General features: G+C 36.9%; 1 protein-coding gene across 9 annotated transcripts in view; it reads left to right on the forward strand.

Moving 5' to 3' along the window:
• FRYL (FRY like transcription coactivator) overlaps nt 1-16,269 on the forward strand; it is a 253,065-nt gene that overhangs the window by 204,846 nt on the left and 31,950 nt on the right. For 7 of the 9 annotated variants that reach the window (XM_043906825.1, XM_043906824.1, XM_043906827.1 and 4 more), the window contains 9 exons: nt 1,156-1,360; nt 2,568-2,689; nt 3,706-3,896; nt 5,204-5,298; nt 6,433-7,040; nt 7,335-7,432; nt 11,341-11,511; nt 13,651-13,791; nt 15,175-15,372. In XM_043906825.1, coding sequence (XP_043762760.1) covers nt 1,156-1,360; nt 2,568-2,689; nt 3,706-3,896; nt 5,204-5,298; nt 6,433-7,040; nt 7,335-7,432; nt 11,341-11,511; nt 13,651-13,791; nt 15,175-15,372 — 1,829 coding nt within the window. The remainder of the gene's footprint in view (nt 1-1,155; nt 1,361-2,567; nt 2,690-3,705; nt 3,897-5,203; nt 5,299-6,432; nt 7,041-7,334; nt 7,433-11,340; nt 11,512-13,650; nt 13,792-15,174; nt 15,373-16,269) is intronic. The other 2 variants (XM_043906820.1, XM_043906828.1) reach the window with 1 other exon arrangement.

Genomic DNA, 16,269 nt, shown 5'->3' on the forward strand with positions numbered 1-16,269 from the left:
CCAGTGACATTATTAATTCATAAAAGAAGGAATTAAACTGGGAGTATTTGAATCTCTATTACCTTTAAGGGTCTTTGTCATAAAAATGTTGAGTGGCTTAATTTGAGCACTGGTTATGAAAAAAATGGTGAACTTGTATTAGATTCCTCCTACTCTCAAGAGCTGAAAAACTGACGAAGGAAGACATTTAAATTTTTTTATTCATTCAGTTATATTAATTGCATTTAAAATGTTATACAGCTTGAAGTCTAGTAAGTTCCAAATTATATATTTTTAAGTAGTGAGGTCCAAATTAATGAGACTTTACTGTAGAATTTATTTCACTGTTGATGTGAATTTGTTTTACTTTTCAAATTGTATTTTCTTTTTCCCTAATAGCCCTAACTTATTTATTTCATTCATCAGTATCATCAGGTTTATAATAAATGACCCAGAAAATAATTGGGTTTAAAAATTGAAATAAGATTACTTTTTTCCTAATCATATAATGTCAGATACAGGGTTAATACCTTTTAAAGTTACTTACTGGAAGCCCTGTTGTTTACCCAAAACCCTGTAGTTAGTGAGAAAACAATTGTTAGTAAACTTAGTCGCCTTTTTAAACTATGATTAAAAGATGAATGGAATAAAGTTTACTGCCTTTTTTAAGTTAAGCATTTCTATTCAGAATTCCATAGTTTGTATTTGTTGTTTGTTTTTAAGGCTCCTTTTGCCATTTTATAAATATGGGCATTAGTGATAACCTTTAGAATTATTTAATAATTGGCATAATATAAATATTACAAACAGACTTTAAAATTGTCTTTATTTAAGTAAAGTGAAGCAGAAAGTATGGAACCCTTAACGTAAGAAATTAAAAATCAGCTAACACTGTAGAAATTATTTCCTTAACACATGTTGAGGAAATATGCCAAAGTATCAGGAAACTTCCAGTTCCAACACTGTTCAGCAGATGGCAGCATAGGATAGCATAGTAAATCCAAACCATTAAGTTTCAATAAGAGGCTCTGAAAGCAGTGTTTGCTCAAAAACTCACTTGATGTCCTCTGGTGCTTGTGCGGCTCCAGCATAATCTGTAAGGGCCCAAAGCTTCATCTTTATATATTGTGGGAGATGGTTTCACGTGTGGGTATTCACACCCATGGTCTCTTTCAGCAGGTGTCAGTGATTTTATACCTGATTACCAGCCCTCCCCCATGACCGACTCAGGGCTCAGCTCAAGTTCTACCTCCTCTAGTATCAGCTTAGGAAATAACAGCGCTGCCATTTCCCACCTGCACACCACTGTCCTCAACGAGGTTGACATCTCAGTAGAGCAGGATGGAAAAGTCAAAACCCTCATGGAATTCATTACCTCAAGGTAACATTTGCAGCTCTTCCCATTCCAGCCATAAACCTCTGTTAAGTCGTTGTTTCATTTGTCAGCTTCAGTGAACCCTATTTTTGTTTTCCAAAGTGTCATTGATTTGGAAAAGACAGGTTTGTCTTGTGCAATATTTAGAAAATTTGATGCAACCAGACTTTCTTCTTTTGCTCACACAAGATTATATATGAGGAAGGGCCTTAATCATGTCTGAATACTAAGTACCCAAAGAGAGTGCAGTATTGTCTGAATGTATATTCTGCCCTCATTAGCTGCGTTACCAGTCAGTCATCAAATATTTACTTATGGTCCACTCTTTGCAAAACACTCTAAGTAAAGAAGAAACATAGATGGGGAGGAAGGGGCTAGCATACCACAGCAAGAGCAAGACCACAGATGTGAGAAAACAAGGTATACCTATTACTCACTCACTAAGGCTGGTGAGTAATCCAGCTTGAATGCAGTGTTGAGCGGCTCCTAGATAAGAAAGCTTGGGAGAATTCAAACTGGAGAACCAGAACCATGAAGCCTAGGCCAGAGGTCTTTCAAGAAAGGAGACATTATCGAAAATCTTTGAGCTAGAATGAGGAGTGTGGAGGAGGGCCCAATTAAATAAATATGTTGAGAAAATCAGTCTCATAGCAGAGTACTTAATGAATTAGAGGTGTCAGGGACTAGAGGCAGTGTGACCACATTTTTTTTTTTCAGGGCACCTTGGCCTGTGGTAATAAGGGGCTGAAACCTGAATAATCAAGCTGGTAAATGCACAGATATTTTAAAGAAAGAATTGAAGGACATTATTCTGTCCTAAACTTTTCCTGTAGTTTTAACTTATAAATTATTTTCTTTGCCTTACAATCTAAGTAAAGTGTCACCTCTATAAATTTTGACCTTTAATATCTAAGCAGTAACCAGTACTCTTCTCACTTGGCAAAACTTGCCATCTTTTCCTACTACCTCTGAGAGCATTTGACTGTAACGATGGGACATTTTGAAATTATATGTAACTTGGATCTTCCGCTACTTGCTCTAGATCATTGCAAATCCAGGTAGTATATAAACCTAGCAGTAGACTGTATGACATGCTGTTTGATTTACTCAACTACTATCCTTTCTAACTGCAAAAGCACATTTTAAGTGAGTGTGAATAAAACTTAATATCAAATTAAAAACCAAGGGAATCATATCTGTTCTCTGTTTTCAGAAAAAGAGGGCCCCTTTGGAACCATGAGGATGTTTCTGCCAAGAATCCTAGCATAAAGAGTGCTGAGCAGTTGACTACATTTTTGAAACATGTGATTTCTGTTTTTAAGCAGTCAAGCTCAGGTATCTTTTAATAAATGTTTCAGACAATATTTTTTTCAAGTACTTTCAAGTACTTTTACTGTGATGCCAAAACTTCTGATGATGTTCAGCAAAAAATTGACAATTGACATGTCTAAATTCAAAAGTCATAGATAGGTTTTCTTTTTTAACTTATTAGTGAAAACAGATTTGTTTTGGTTGAAGAACAATTTCTACTTGAAAATAAGACTGCTACTTTTGGGACTTTCCTGATGGTCCAGTGATTAAGACTTTGCCTTCCAGTGCTGGAGATGTGGGTTTGATCCCTGGTCAGGGAGCTAATATTCCACATGCCTAGTGGCCAAAAAACCAAAGCATAAAAACAGAAGCAATACTGTAACAAATTCAACAAAGACTTTAAAAGTGGTATATACCAAAATAGATCTTTGAAAAAAGAATGCCACTTTGATGTTCTTTGTTTGACATATGATAGTATGATAAAATTATAACACGATTGTTCATCAGGAAACAATTATTTTGAAGGAACATTGATAGAGATGACAGACTGTACTGGTTTGGGCTTCTGTGATCTAAAATTGAACACATCCTGAAAATTAGAGTAAAACGTGTCTAAAATGGTGGTTCTTAGCTAGGGGTGATTCTTCTTGGGACATATTGCAATGTCTGGAGACATTTTTATTGCAGTTAGGGGGCGGGAAGTCAGTGATTAGAGGCTGGAGACGCCATTACAACAACTGCACAGCGCAGGACAGCCCTCACAACAGTTACTTTGCCAAAATCATAATAGTGGTGACGTTGAGAGACCTTGTTCTCAGGGATCACTTCCCTGGAGATGATAATGAAGAGTCATCTGAAGTGCAAATAGAATTGTATGAAAAGGAAAAGCATTGACTTGGAAAATGTTAGCAAATGTTAATGCCCCGTTTGCCAGGTATTATGCTGGCACTGAATTTAATATGGTTCCTAGCTTATGATCATCACCCCTATATATATCCTGAAAAACAAGAAGCACTTACTCGTTTCCTTTGTTTTCACAGAAGGAATTCACTTGGAACATCATCTTAGCGAGGTCGCTCTGCAGACAGCACTTTCTTGTTCTTCTCGACACTATGCTGGGAGATCCTTTCAGATTTTCAGGGCCCTAAAGCAGCCTCTCTCTGCAACTACGCTTTCTGATGTTCTCTCCAGGCTTGTAGAAACTGTAGGGGATCCAGGAGAAGATGCCCAGGTAGTTCTTTCACTTTTTTCAGCAGGTGTTGAGCAGTGGGACCTGTTTCCAAACATAAATCATGGCAGGTAGAGCAAGTTAATGTCATAGAGAATTATTGATGTCAGATGCTAAGAAGCAGAGAATTAAAAACAAAGTTAGACAATTTATGTTTAATAACATACAAATTGAATTAGGTGGTGCTTATAAAAACAGCTTTATACATACATACCTGGATATTATTCTGTGATGACTACAAGGTAAAAGAGGAATTTAAAGTTAGATGTAAAGCAAAACACCGAATTTCATTTTTTAAGATAAATTACATGAAATACTGCAATAGGGAACTTAACATAGGTCTGTACAGACCCATGATGTTATTAATGCTGTTTTAGATACTGAAGATACAGTAGTGGACACCACAGAGTTCTTAGCATGGAGCTCACATTTCACTGGGGAAACAAACCTTTTAATCCACCAATAATGTATAAAACAACTTTACTTAATGATGAATGCTGTGAAAATAATAAGGTAGGGTGACAGTTTAAGCAATGATAAGGGGAGAGGGGTTTTTTGGTATATAATCACCTAGAAGATGAGTTTTGAACACATGTGTAAATGAGTAAGCGAGCCCTGTGATCATCTGGGACAGAGAGCAGAGGGAAATAGGACAAGTGCAAAGGCCCTGAGGCAGAAGCAATAGGCTCTTCAGAGGAAAAGCAAACGATCCAGAGTGCTACAGTGCATGGGGTTGGGGACTCCAGCAGGCCCAGATCACATGAGGCCTGGGGAGGTTCTGGTGAGAGGTGGGATTTTACTCTGAATCGATGGGAAACTACACATAGTTTTAAAAGGAGGATGATGGATGTGATTTGTTTTTTTAAAAATTCACTCTGGGGGTGGCTTTGTGGCATCCTTAGAAAGGTAAAAGAGGCCAGTTAAGAGGCTGTTTGTAAGAGCCCAGGCCAGAGCGGCGATAGCTGGATTAAAGGAAGCCATGGAAGGAGAGAAGTCAGGTACAGGATGTATTTTTAAAGTCGTATTTTCAAGACTTGCTGATGGATTCAGTTTAGATGTGAGAGAAAGAAAAAAGGATGTCTCCTAGATTTATGGCCCCAGCAATTTTGGGTGGGTTGTGTTGCCATTATAATCAATTTACAACATTAATTTGCTACGTTTTCATCCATCCACAAGATCATGTTGCTCAAGAGTTTAATTATTTTGTAATATTAATGTGGAACTTGTTCTATTTTAAAATCTCATCAGGATGTGCATTATAGTTTTTTCTTTCAGAGCATAATTAATTAAAATCTGCCCCTTTTTTCTAGGGATTTGTGATTGAGCTGCTTCTCACGTTGGAATCTGCAATTGATACTTTAGCTGAAACCATGAAGCATTATGATCTTCTTTCTGCCCTTTCTCAGTAAGAATTGATAAACCAGGCAACCGGTGGATTTGTATACAGAACTTCAGTAGCTAAATAGGCACAATATTATATTGTTCTAACATTGGTAGTGAGAGGAATACCCCCAAATTCAGATGAATTGCCAGTGGGGAAATGAGCCTTAGTGAGGATGGGAGAACGGCCACAGGGCTAGCAAGTGGCAATACTGTTCCTTTCATCTGGCCAGAGACCTTCATGCTGTGCTTCTAGGCTTCAGCCCCAGTAACAGGCTCTGTTCCCAGCACACTCAACAACCCATTGTCCCCCCAGCAGGTCAGGCTCCTTAGGACTCACACTTTCCACCTATTGGTCCTCCTCCCTGGACAAGCCTCTCTTCAAACTTTCTCCCCTTTGTAAATCCCAAATTGATTTATCCTTCAAGTCCCATCTCAGTACCCTCTCCTAGTTAAGCATTTCTAACTGCGACCAGGGGAGTGTTAAGCATTCTATCCTTTGGAGTCTCACAGTATTCTCTTAATATTTTTAATAACAGCAACTAGCAGGCTGTAATTTTCATGGACTTCAATATTCCTAGCATTTTGCATACCACTGGCACATGTAGAAAATATTCTGTACTTAATCAATGATAACTAGATGTGAGGGAGAAGGAGAAATCAAAATTAAATTTTTGAGCTTGGTTCTTTTGGAGTGTGAATTGACAGAAATAGGGACATCAGGACTGTTGAGTGTGAAGATGAAACAAACGAGGCCTGGGCTTTGGATATAATGTTCACCAAATCCCAGACCTGAAAATTATCAGCAGTAACTATAGCAGCATTTTCACTTCAAATCAAACCTCATCCAACTCGGGATATAATCAGTCACAGTAGAAAAGACAACTGTTGTATATTTTTTTATTAATAGAGAGGAAAGAACTGAAATTGGTGTCAGCAAAGTCAGATATGCTTTTAATTTTTTTTAATATTTTAATTTTATTGGAGTAGAGTTGATTTACAGTTGTGTTAGTTTCAGGTATTAAGTTAGATATACTTTAAAAATGATTTTTCCTGGAAACAGTTACTGTTTTTCAGTTGTTTTAAGAGTACAGTTAATGTAGCAAAAGAAGCAGTTGTGCATGGATTCATCTTTTTTCTTTCCTTTTTTTCTTTCAAGAACCTCATACCATGACCCTATAATGGGAAACAAGTTTGCAGCTAACAGGAAAAGCACTGGACAACTCAATCTAAGCACAAGCCCCATTAGTAGTAGCAGTTATTTGGGATACAACAGTAACACAAGAAGCAACTCTCTGAGGTTAAGTTTAATTGGTGACCGAAGAGGTGACCGGCGGCGGAGTAACACACTGGATATAATGGATGGACGGATCAACCACAGCAGTAGCTTAGCGAGGACTCGAAGCCTTTCCTCCCTGAGAGAGAAAGCAGTGTACGATGTGCAGCCCACTACTGAGCCCGCCAACTTGATGGCCACCATTTTTTGGATAGCAGCCTCTTTGTTAGAATCAGATTATGAATATGAATACCTCCTGGCTCTCAGGCTTCTCAACAAACTGCTGATCCACCTGCCTTTGGATAAATCAGAGAGTCGAGAGAAGATTGAAAACGTACAGAGCAAACTGAAGTGGAATAACTTCCCAGGCCTTCAACAGCTCTTCCTTAAGGGTTTTACCTCCGTGTCCACGCAGGAAATGACAGTGCACCTCCTGAGTAAACTCATTTCTGTCTCCAAACACACGTTGGTGGATCCTTCCCAGTTGTCAGGTGATGTGAATAGAATTGCACCAACTTTTTGTTGTTGCTTTTTTAATGTAGTGAAATGTAAACTAATCATTTGTTTTGAAGTCGACTGATTTCTGCTTTTCCACAGAGTTTTCTTAATATGTGAGGTAGCATAAATTTTCTGGTAAAAGCAGAAAAACGACCACACACCTTTTTTAGAAGCTGAGGCACCCCAGGAGAGAGAGTGCGGCCTCCGCGCCGGTGGGAGCATCTGCGGGAAAGCTCCCGTCTGCGGCGCGCGCGGTAACCCCGTCACTCTCTGCTTTCTTTTCATAGGCTTTCCTCTTAACATCCTTTGCTTGCTGCCTCACTTAATCCAGCACTTTGACAGCCCAACCCAGTTTTGCAAAGAAACAGCGAGTCGAATAGCAAAGGTAAGCAAATGTTACGCTGAATGATAACACTGGAGGGAAATTTCTCCAGAGTCTATCTTAAGGGGGAGCCTCTTCAGAATCCTTTTACTGTCACTTCCTATGTGAATTTTGCATCTGAATTTTTATTTTTATGCATATATGAAGGAGTAATATAGTAACAATGTAAGTTACAATTGCTCAAATGACAGTGAATAAAATTACTTGTTTAGAGTAACTATCCTCTGAGTCTTGAGTCTTTCTGCTCCGTTTCTCTACTTTATCCTCTACCTGCCAGTTTCCAAGTCATTCATTTATTCACTACTAGATATGTACTGAGCACTGGATCAGGTGCTGAAATACAGTGATTATCAAAGTAGATAGAACCTTTAGCCCCATGGGGCCTAGAGTTCGGGGGGTGATCACCTAGAATCTGGTGACTTTGCAATGAAAGTGAAACTGTTAACCACTCAGTGGTGTCCAACTCATTGTGACCCTGTGGACTGTAGCCCGCCAGGCTCCTCTGTCTGTGGGATTCTCCACGCAAATATTCTAGGGACACATAAACCAAAATCTGCCTCGAGGAAGTCATATCTAAGCTGACTTTGAAGGTTGAATAGGAATGACCAAAATAAGATCCCTGGATGAGAAACAGAAGCAGGGCAGAGGGCAGAAATTTTCCAAGCAGGAGGAATCACATGTGCAGAGTCCCTGAGGAAGAAGAGGGCATAATATATTTTTTGATTCTGAAAGTTCTCTCTTTTTGTTTGCCTTTTAACATTCTCTTCATCTTCTCTCTGCTCCCTTCATTCTTTTTTCTTTCCTTATTTGACTCTTTCCCTCCCATCATACATTTCTTAAACAAGTATGTAGCTATTTTTAAATAACAAACTTTGTATAAAAAGTTTTATAGGTCAATCAAATTGTAAAAGAAAATTATTTTGAATTTTATATACTTAGTAATTTTCTCTTAAGAACAAGAAAGAAATCACAACTACTTTGCCTTCTGCTTAAACTTAATTCTGGACTGATTTTATGTATTTATTTTGTCACATTGAGTCTTGGAAAAAAGACTTTTCAAGCTGAAAATACAAGCAGTTACAAGAAGGAGTCATATAAATTTACAAGTAGTATATATATACAACAGGAAATTAGGTGAACTGAGGAAGTGACTCAATAGTAATATAAGTAAAATAACCTGGTTAAATCACTGGGGAAAAATCAGAGGAGTCTGCAACATAAGGGAACAAGCACATAAAATTCTCTAGAAGAGCTTTTTATATAAGCAGCTTTTCTCAAACCTGAGATTCAGGTAGCAGGTAGTATATCAATAACTGGAAAGAGCAAGCTTCTAGAAAGCTAAACAAACACCCACCTCTCCCTGGCCCACATTTCAATGTCGGTAAGTGCAGATTTATCTCTGGGTACCAATGGAGTGAAAAGATACTACCAACCCAGTTATCACATACACAGCTACAAGAGTAAGAACACTTTCATTATCTTGATGGATAATATTTAATGAATGACAAAAATATTTAATAAAATATGCTGTTGAATCTATCCCTATTTAAATTTCTAAATAGATGTGGAGAAATTCTTAACCATTTTAAAAAGCATGTGTTTAAAAAGAAAAGCCATCATTATAGTTAATGAAAATACATCTTAGTTGTGAAAATGATGGTTTGCACTAAAAAACCCAATGTGTATCTGCATTAATGAGGTCTAAAAGTGATTTTAAAATTTTATTAAAATGACTTTCATTTTAATATTCTGATAACATACCATTAGGAAAATGTAAACAGAGGGTTTTTTTTTTTTCCCTACATGAGGACTAAGAAAGAAAATATAAGGAAAAAAATATTGGCTTATTTGGGCATTTTAAGAAAATAAGAAGCGTACATTCCCTGACAAGGGAAGTGGAAACATTTGAGATTGGCAGCTGAGGTGTGATGAGGAGCTTGCTTGGGGCTGGGGCGGGTGAGAAGCACAGTGCGCCCAGAAGACCATGGAAGCCGCTTAAGCTGCAAGCCTGTGCTGTCATGACCGAGGCAAAGCACAGGAATGTCCCAAATATCTTTTGTTTTTAAGAAATCAAATATATGGCTTTCTGTGAGTCATAAACTGCTGTGAAGTCTGTTTTCTTCCTGTTGAGTGGCACACAAAGGTTCCCTCTGTGGGCTTTCAGCAACCTGCAGGATGTGGACTAAATTGATTCCTTAATTATTCTCTCACGTCAACTGTTGAGAGTGATTTTCTGCCATTATGTGCTTCCTCATTATGCAAATATCACTGCTGCTGCTCTTTGTGCCTGTGGGGAGCACAGCATTTCAAAATGAGGCAATACTTGGAACAAATATTGTCCTTTTTAGCTATTCATTATGGCAAAATAGCATGCTAAAAAAGTTTTGTTATAAAACTCTTTGTGGCTCATAATTTAACCTGGTAATTCCAAAATTCCAAAATTAAGCTAGTCTTGCTTTACTATAAAATTGCACAGCCTATATTCCAAAGAATGTCTTCCTTTTCAAAAACTAGGGTTTAAAAAAGTCATTCTTTCAAAAAAATATTCTTTAAGAAGATAGGAATTCTATCAGAATGTCATTCTTCAAGCTAAGATTAAAGAATTCACCTCAAACTATAAAAATTTTTGCTGAAGAGTAACAGATTGTGAAATTGTAAAGTTATATGGTTTTATAAAATAGTGTGAAAAATTACTGTATTTTGAAATACAAATAATTATATCTTGAAATATAAGTGAAATACAAGTATTTTGAAATATCAACCAACTTTTTCTTTTTTCTTCCTGGTGTCTCATAAAATGAGTAAAAGGCTGATGCGTGAAAACAGCTGCTTTGAATGATTTTATAAAATAACTTCCAGGGTACCATGTTAGGTTTCTAGAGTCTTACACGCCTGCATATCTTGGGCTTATCCAGTGATATTGTCTGCATGATGAATAAGCGTAAAAGTCAGTTATAGTCATCTGAAAGTTGAAAGTTTATATATATTTTAAAAGGTAATACTCTTGTTTTATCAAATGCTCTAGGCACTTTGTGAAAATAAGATGGAAGAATAAGGGAGGAAAATGAAAAAAAGGAGAACTAAAAGAACTCATCACGGCTGTCCTTTCTCAATAGCTGAGGCTAACATGGCCCTTTTCCAGTTCTTCACTGTTCAGTTATCCTTGGAGGAGGTTAAGGAAAATCCTCATCAGTGACTCGGGGAACAGAGAAGGTGCATTTGGCCCATTCTCCCAAACATTGGTTGCTTCAGATACTGTAACACCATATCAAGCAAACGCTAAGAAAGTCAGTATACTCTGTACCAGCCTGTAAATGACTGGCCAAGGACCTTAGGGCCTTAGCTGATTCCCTGAACTTTGGAGATGCAGTGCTCAAGCGTTTTATCAGCCCTCCAATGAAGTCCTTTTACTGTATCATATGTTGAGGCTTCTGCAGCTGACTGCTTTGGTGTGATTCCCTAGCCACCTTGAGACTAAAGCGTTTCTTCGTTGGCACAGCAACTCTGAACCTCCCTGAGGGTGTCCTGGTTGAGTCTGCCTATTTAGTTTCTTGTACTCTGAACCTTATATGGATTTTATAAGACAAAACTCTTTTTACAGAATGATACGTAGGATTTACAGAAACGTTTAGGTTTTTACCAAAGACATTTTTCTAGAACACTGGACTGAAAAGAAAGCTGTGTACTTAACACTCATGGAAGTGCTTGACATATTAACCATCTTTCCATAGTATCTAAAAATCATTCCCTCAAGGATGCCCTGTGCATTCTCCTTTTCTGTTTAACTTCTCTACTGTATTGAGAGAAAATGCGTTAATGCTTCAACGTGTATATCTAAATTATGAATACACTGAATATAAAATTATGTTTAATGTCATTAAGTAAATGAAATTTTTTTGTTGTTTTTTTAGGTTTGTGCAGAAGAAAAATGCCCAACGCTTGTCAACTTGGCTCACATGATGAGCCTGTACAGTACGCACGCATACTCCAGAGACTGTTCTAACTGGATCAATGTAGTATGTAGATACCTGCATGACTCCTTCTCAGATACTACGTTTAGTCTTGTGACTTACCTTGCAGAGGTAAATTTACCCCCATAAAAGGATCTTCCAACTGCTCTGTGACAGAATTTTCAAGAGTATTTATTTCTAGAGCAGCACTAATACTAATTTTCAAATTTTATTTAAGAATGAATAGAGGTAACATCTTTTTTAAGAGGAAAAAATATATAGGTAATATTGTTCAGGTACAAATGAGTTGTTTGTTTGTTTGTTTTTCCATTTCAATGTTTACTTCTTCATTCACTGTCCTTAAGTGGTATAAACTGAAAATAATGTAAACTTCATTTAAAGTGGAAAATGGGTTTTTGGATGTATTTCTGCATTCACTGTCTTTAACACAAAACTCAAAATAATATAAACCTCACCTTTATTTAAAATGGAAAATGGGTTTTTTTCAATGGTCTTAATCCTAGGAAATGGTTGTCATTTTTTGTTTCTATAAATTTGCTCTTGGCTTTGAAATTCTTTCTAGAATAATAGTATAGCATGTAAAGCCATTTCTGCTGGGCAAGTATTTATTCTGTTGATATGTTTACCTGCTAATCTAAAATATGATGGGGGGAGCAGTAAATAGGATTTAAAACTAGTCCTAGAACAGCATAAAAAGTTAACATAGTTGACCTTGCACAATGCTGGAATAAGGGTGTTAACTCTCCATACAGTCAAATTCAAATATATCTTACACTCAGCCCTCTATATCCGTGACTCAACCAACTGTGAATCATGTACTGCTGTGGTACTGAAAAAAATCCACATATAAACAGACCCACACAGTTCAAACCCATATTATTCAAGGGTCAACTGTATTTATTTGTTGAAGAAATAACTCCATGCCTAGGAAAGTAAGTTACTAAGTAGAGAATACCGGAGACCTTCAAAAGGAAGAAATTCCTAGTCACTAAAACTGTTTGTCAGCTTGCAGTAGAGTGGTATCTTCCTTTTTAGAAAGTTGACCTCTAGAGATTAACCCTAACACATCAAGAGGCTTAAATTATTTGTAACTCAATAAGCCTTTGAGTGTTGCTCACAGCACTGTTTAACTTATCCAAGTCATTGATGGTGCCCATCATAAGGTGCTCGCGATGGTGTGAGTTTTTAAGGTGTTAGTTTTGATAGATTTACTCCCATCACCTTTATATTTAAGTGAGCCCACAGCGTGAGCTGTCTGCCTGAGAGCTTCTTGACATGAATGAACGTGCATCACTAGGTTTATCTTGTCCCTGTACCTTTAGGACAAGAGCCAACGTAAAGCCAGACCTAAGACCTAAGCTCCTTGGAATTTGAGTGCCTTATTCCAGCTTTCACTTTTGTGCCACCATAAAGCCCAACACTAAAGTAACACTTGGAGAAGGAAATGGCAACCCACTCCAGTATTCTTGCCTGGAGAATTCCATGGACAGAGGAACCTGGTGGGCTACAGTCCGTGAGGTCGCAAAGAGTCGGCCACAGCTGAGCACATCATCACAGAGTAACACTAGCTCTCCCTGAAGACTGACCCGTGGGGTTCTAAGGTCTGACACTGGCACAGTACAGCCTCTTGGGTACCACATGTGGGCAATATATTTCCAGTCTGTAAAGAGAATGCTTTGCCCCAAATGTTACTCTTATTAGTATAAGTTATCCTTGTTCTATGATTATTAATGATTCTCAGATTATCACTAACAACAGTACTAAAATTATTTACATGTATTTAAAATTACACAGATATAATTTAATTGTCCCACAGACCCTAATAGGAAAGTGGTATCACTTTTTATTTTCAAAAATCAAGGCTCAGAGAGGTTAAGAAACTTGTCCAAGATAACATGGGTAGTCATCGGCTGGTGGGAATGGCTTGGGAGTAGTTAGTTATTCTTTGGTAATGGTGATAGAGCAGTTTTAAAATAAATGGTGTTCAATTAAATTAGTTAAGGGTATGAAAGTAAAACTTTTTTTTTTCTTAACTAAGGTTAAGAAAAAACAATCTACCTAATTCTCCTTCTGAAGCAAGGACAAGTAACAATAAGAGACATTACCTTTTACCTTCGTTATTCTCTGGATTTCTGATAACCTGGCCATAAACTCTTAGGTTAACTGTACTGTGGTTTTCAACATCAGTAATGTAAATACAATGGAATTTTCTTGAACCTGATTAAAGTATATTTTTAATTTTACTTTTAGCTGCTAGAAAAAGGACTGTCTAGTATGCAGCAGTCATTACTACAGATCATTTACAGTCTTCTGAGTCATATTGACCTCTCTGCTGCCCCAGTAAAGCAGTTTAATCTGGAGATCATAAAGATCATTGGCAAATATGTACAGGTGAGTAGCTACAAATCTTATGTATAGAAAGTGATCATCTCAAAAACAATATATAATCATAAAAAATTGGAAACACCTTAAATGTCTTAAGAGCAGGGGAAGTGGTTAATTTATAAATCGTGTTTTCAGGAATATTTATGAGATGGAAAAATGTTCTCAGTGTGAATGACATAAAGCAGAATCTGAATGGTAGGATTCAGCAACCAAGTACATTTAGGCATTCTTTTACATTTAGAACACAACTACCAATATAATTTACAGGAACATCCCTGAAGAGGCTTACACATTTTATAGTGCCCAGAGCTCCTGATTTTTTCCATAAGAAAAAAAAAAAAATGATGATTTCTATTTAATCTAATTTTGTTAAAGATAAACTGTTTCTACAGTGATGTGCTTAAATTGTCACAACATCATTTGGACATTTCTATTATCACTAATATTTTGTGCTTTAGATGGCTTCATATCAAGATGTTATTAACTAAATTGGAAAACTCAGTTCTGCTAAGGATTTTTTCACTTCCTTTTTTTAGTAATATTTTACCTGGTTCAGAACTGTTAACTATGAAACAATATGTATAATAAAAGGTTGAGGTGTGATTTTAGTACAAGTATGAAAAAAAGTTATTTTTTTTACATGATTCTTTTCATTAGATGGTAAAAGAGAAATGTTCTAAATTCTTAATTAGACATTGATTCCTCTCCACCTATACATCTGTCATGTAAATCATTCCTAAATTATACTGGTAGAAATATACAAAATGAAAAGCAGAAAAATAACTCAGAAACATTGCCACCATATATGAGGGAGGGGAAAAGCTCACCCTATACAGGTCAGGAATCACTGAGAGGATTATTTGACCACAGCACTTAGGCTTGTTATTTGGGGCTTGAGTCATTAAGAAAAATCTAAATTTTAAAAATATTTAAGTATTTTTATGCCTAAGAAATCTGATGCATTAAAAATGGTTTATCACCAAGGCTTAAAACATTTTAAATTTAGAGTCTTAGGGCCATGCACTTCATTCATCTAGAAAGTTCACATACATACGACCCTTTGGCTTACCCCTTCTCCCAGATTACTGTATTAGACTTTCTTAATGAATAATATTTATAAAGCACTTATTGAAAACAGTGCAAAATATCCTGAGTTGTTAGCATTATTATGCATATAATGTCTTGTAAATCTTACAGTAAAAATAATAACTTATTTTCTATCCTTGTGTAACTCAGACCCTCAGTTAAGGACCTCAGAGTAAAAATGAAATAATTGACAAGGAATTTTTATAGAAATAATGTTTTCACTGTCTAGAATGTAACTAAGTTTTTGTTCTTAGTTACATATGTATTTGTAACGTTTATATGTCTATTAATTTTTGAAATCAGAGTCCTTATTGGAAGGAAGCCCTTAACATCTTAAAACTGGTGGTGTCCCGCTCAGCAAGCCTTGTCGTGCCCAACGATATCCCCAAGACATATGGAGGAGACATGGGCTCTCCTGAGATATCCTTCACTAAAATTTTTAATAATGTCTCTAAGGAGTTGCCTGGGAAGACCCTGGATTTTCATTTTGATATATCTGAGGTAAGATGCTCAGGTATTGGTAAAGGCACTGTATTAGAAATGTTCGTTTGTTCATTCTGTCATTAATCAAGCGCTGATCGAGCCCGTACTCAGCAGGAGATGCTGTACCAGGTGCCCTGAAAACGAGGTGGGCGTGGGGAAAAGGCCTATTCTCAGCACTCCTGTTAGCCTCTTGAGGAGATAGGCAAATAAACACACTGCTTTGGTTGCCAAGTAAGTTCAGAGTTTTATAGGACTATATAGCATGTACATATAACTTAATCTGACTAAATGGGAGCATGTATGGAAGTGTGGGCAGGGGAGATTAATCCCAGAAAAAAACAGCACGTATGAATGGAGGCTTGTAAGTGTGAGGAAGCACAGTGCTCTGGAAAATTCTAAGTACACGGCCGACCTTGAACATGTAGCACAGAGGATAGAGTAGTGTGATGAGACAAAACTGAGGCCATAGGGAGCAGCACAATCATGAGGATGTTGTCGGACGAGATGGTTACATCTTTTTTTTTTTAAGTAAATTAAGTTGTATTTATTTATTCATTTATTTGTAATAGTTGGAGGCTAATTACTTTACAATATTGTAGTGGTTTTTGCCATACATTGATATGAATCAGCCATGGATTTACATGTGTTCCCCATCCTGAACCCCCCTCCCACCTCCCGAGATGGTTATATCTTAAAGAAGTAGTAGCTCTTCAAGGATTTTTAGCCAGAGTAGAAAATATTAGGATTTGCGTTTTAGGGAGATCACTCTGGCAACCGGATAGAAAACAGACCAGCAGGAATTTTTTAAGAGGGAAGTTATCAATCAAGTATTTTGCAGGGTAGGGGGAGTTAAGAAAGATAACAATAAAAAATCTACTCACATTTTAATTGAAAAGGATAATACAGATTTTTTTT

The sequence above is a fragment of the Cervus elaphus genome, chromosome 6 (assembly GCF_910594005.1).
Source record: "Cervus elaphus chromosome 6, mCerEla1.1, whole genome shotgun sequence".
Classification (NCBI taxonomy): Eukaryota; Metazoa; Chordata; class Mammalia; order Artiodactyla; family Cervidae; genus Cervus; species Cervus elaphus.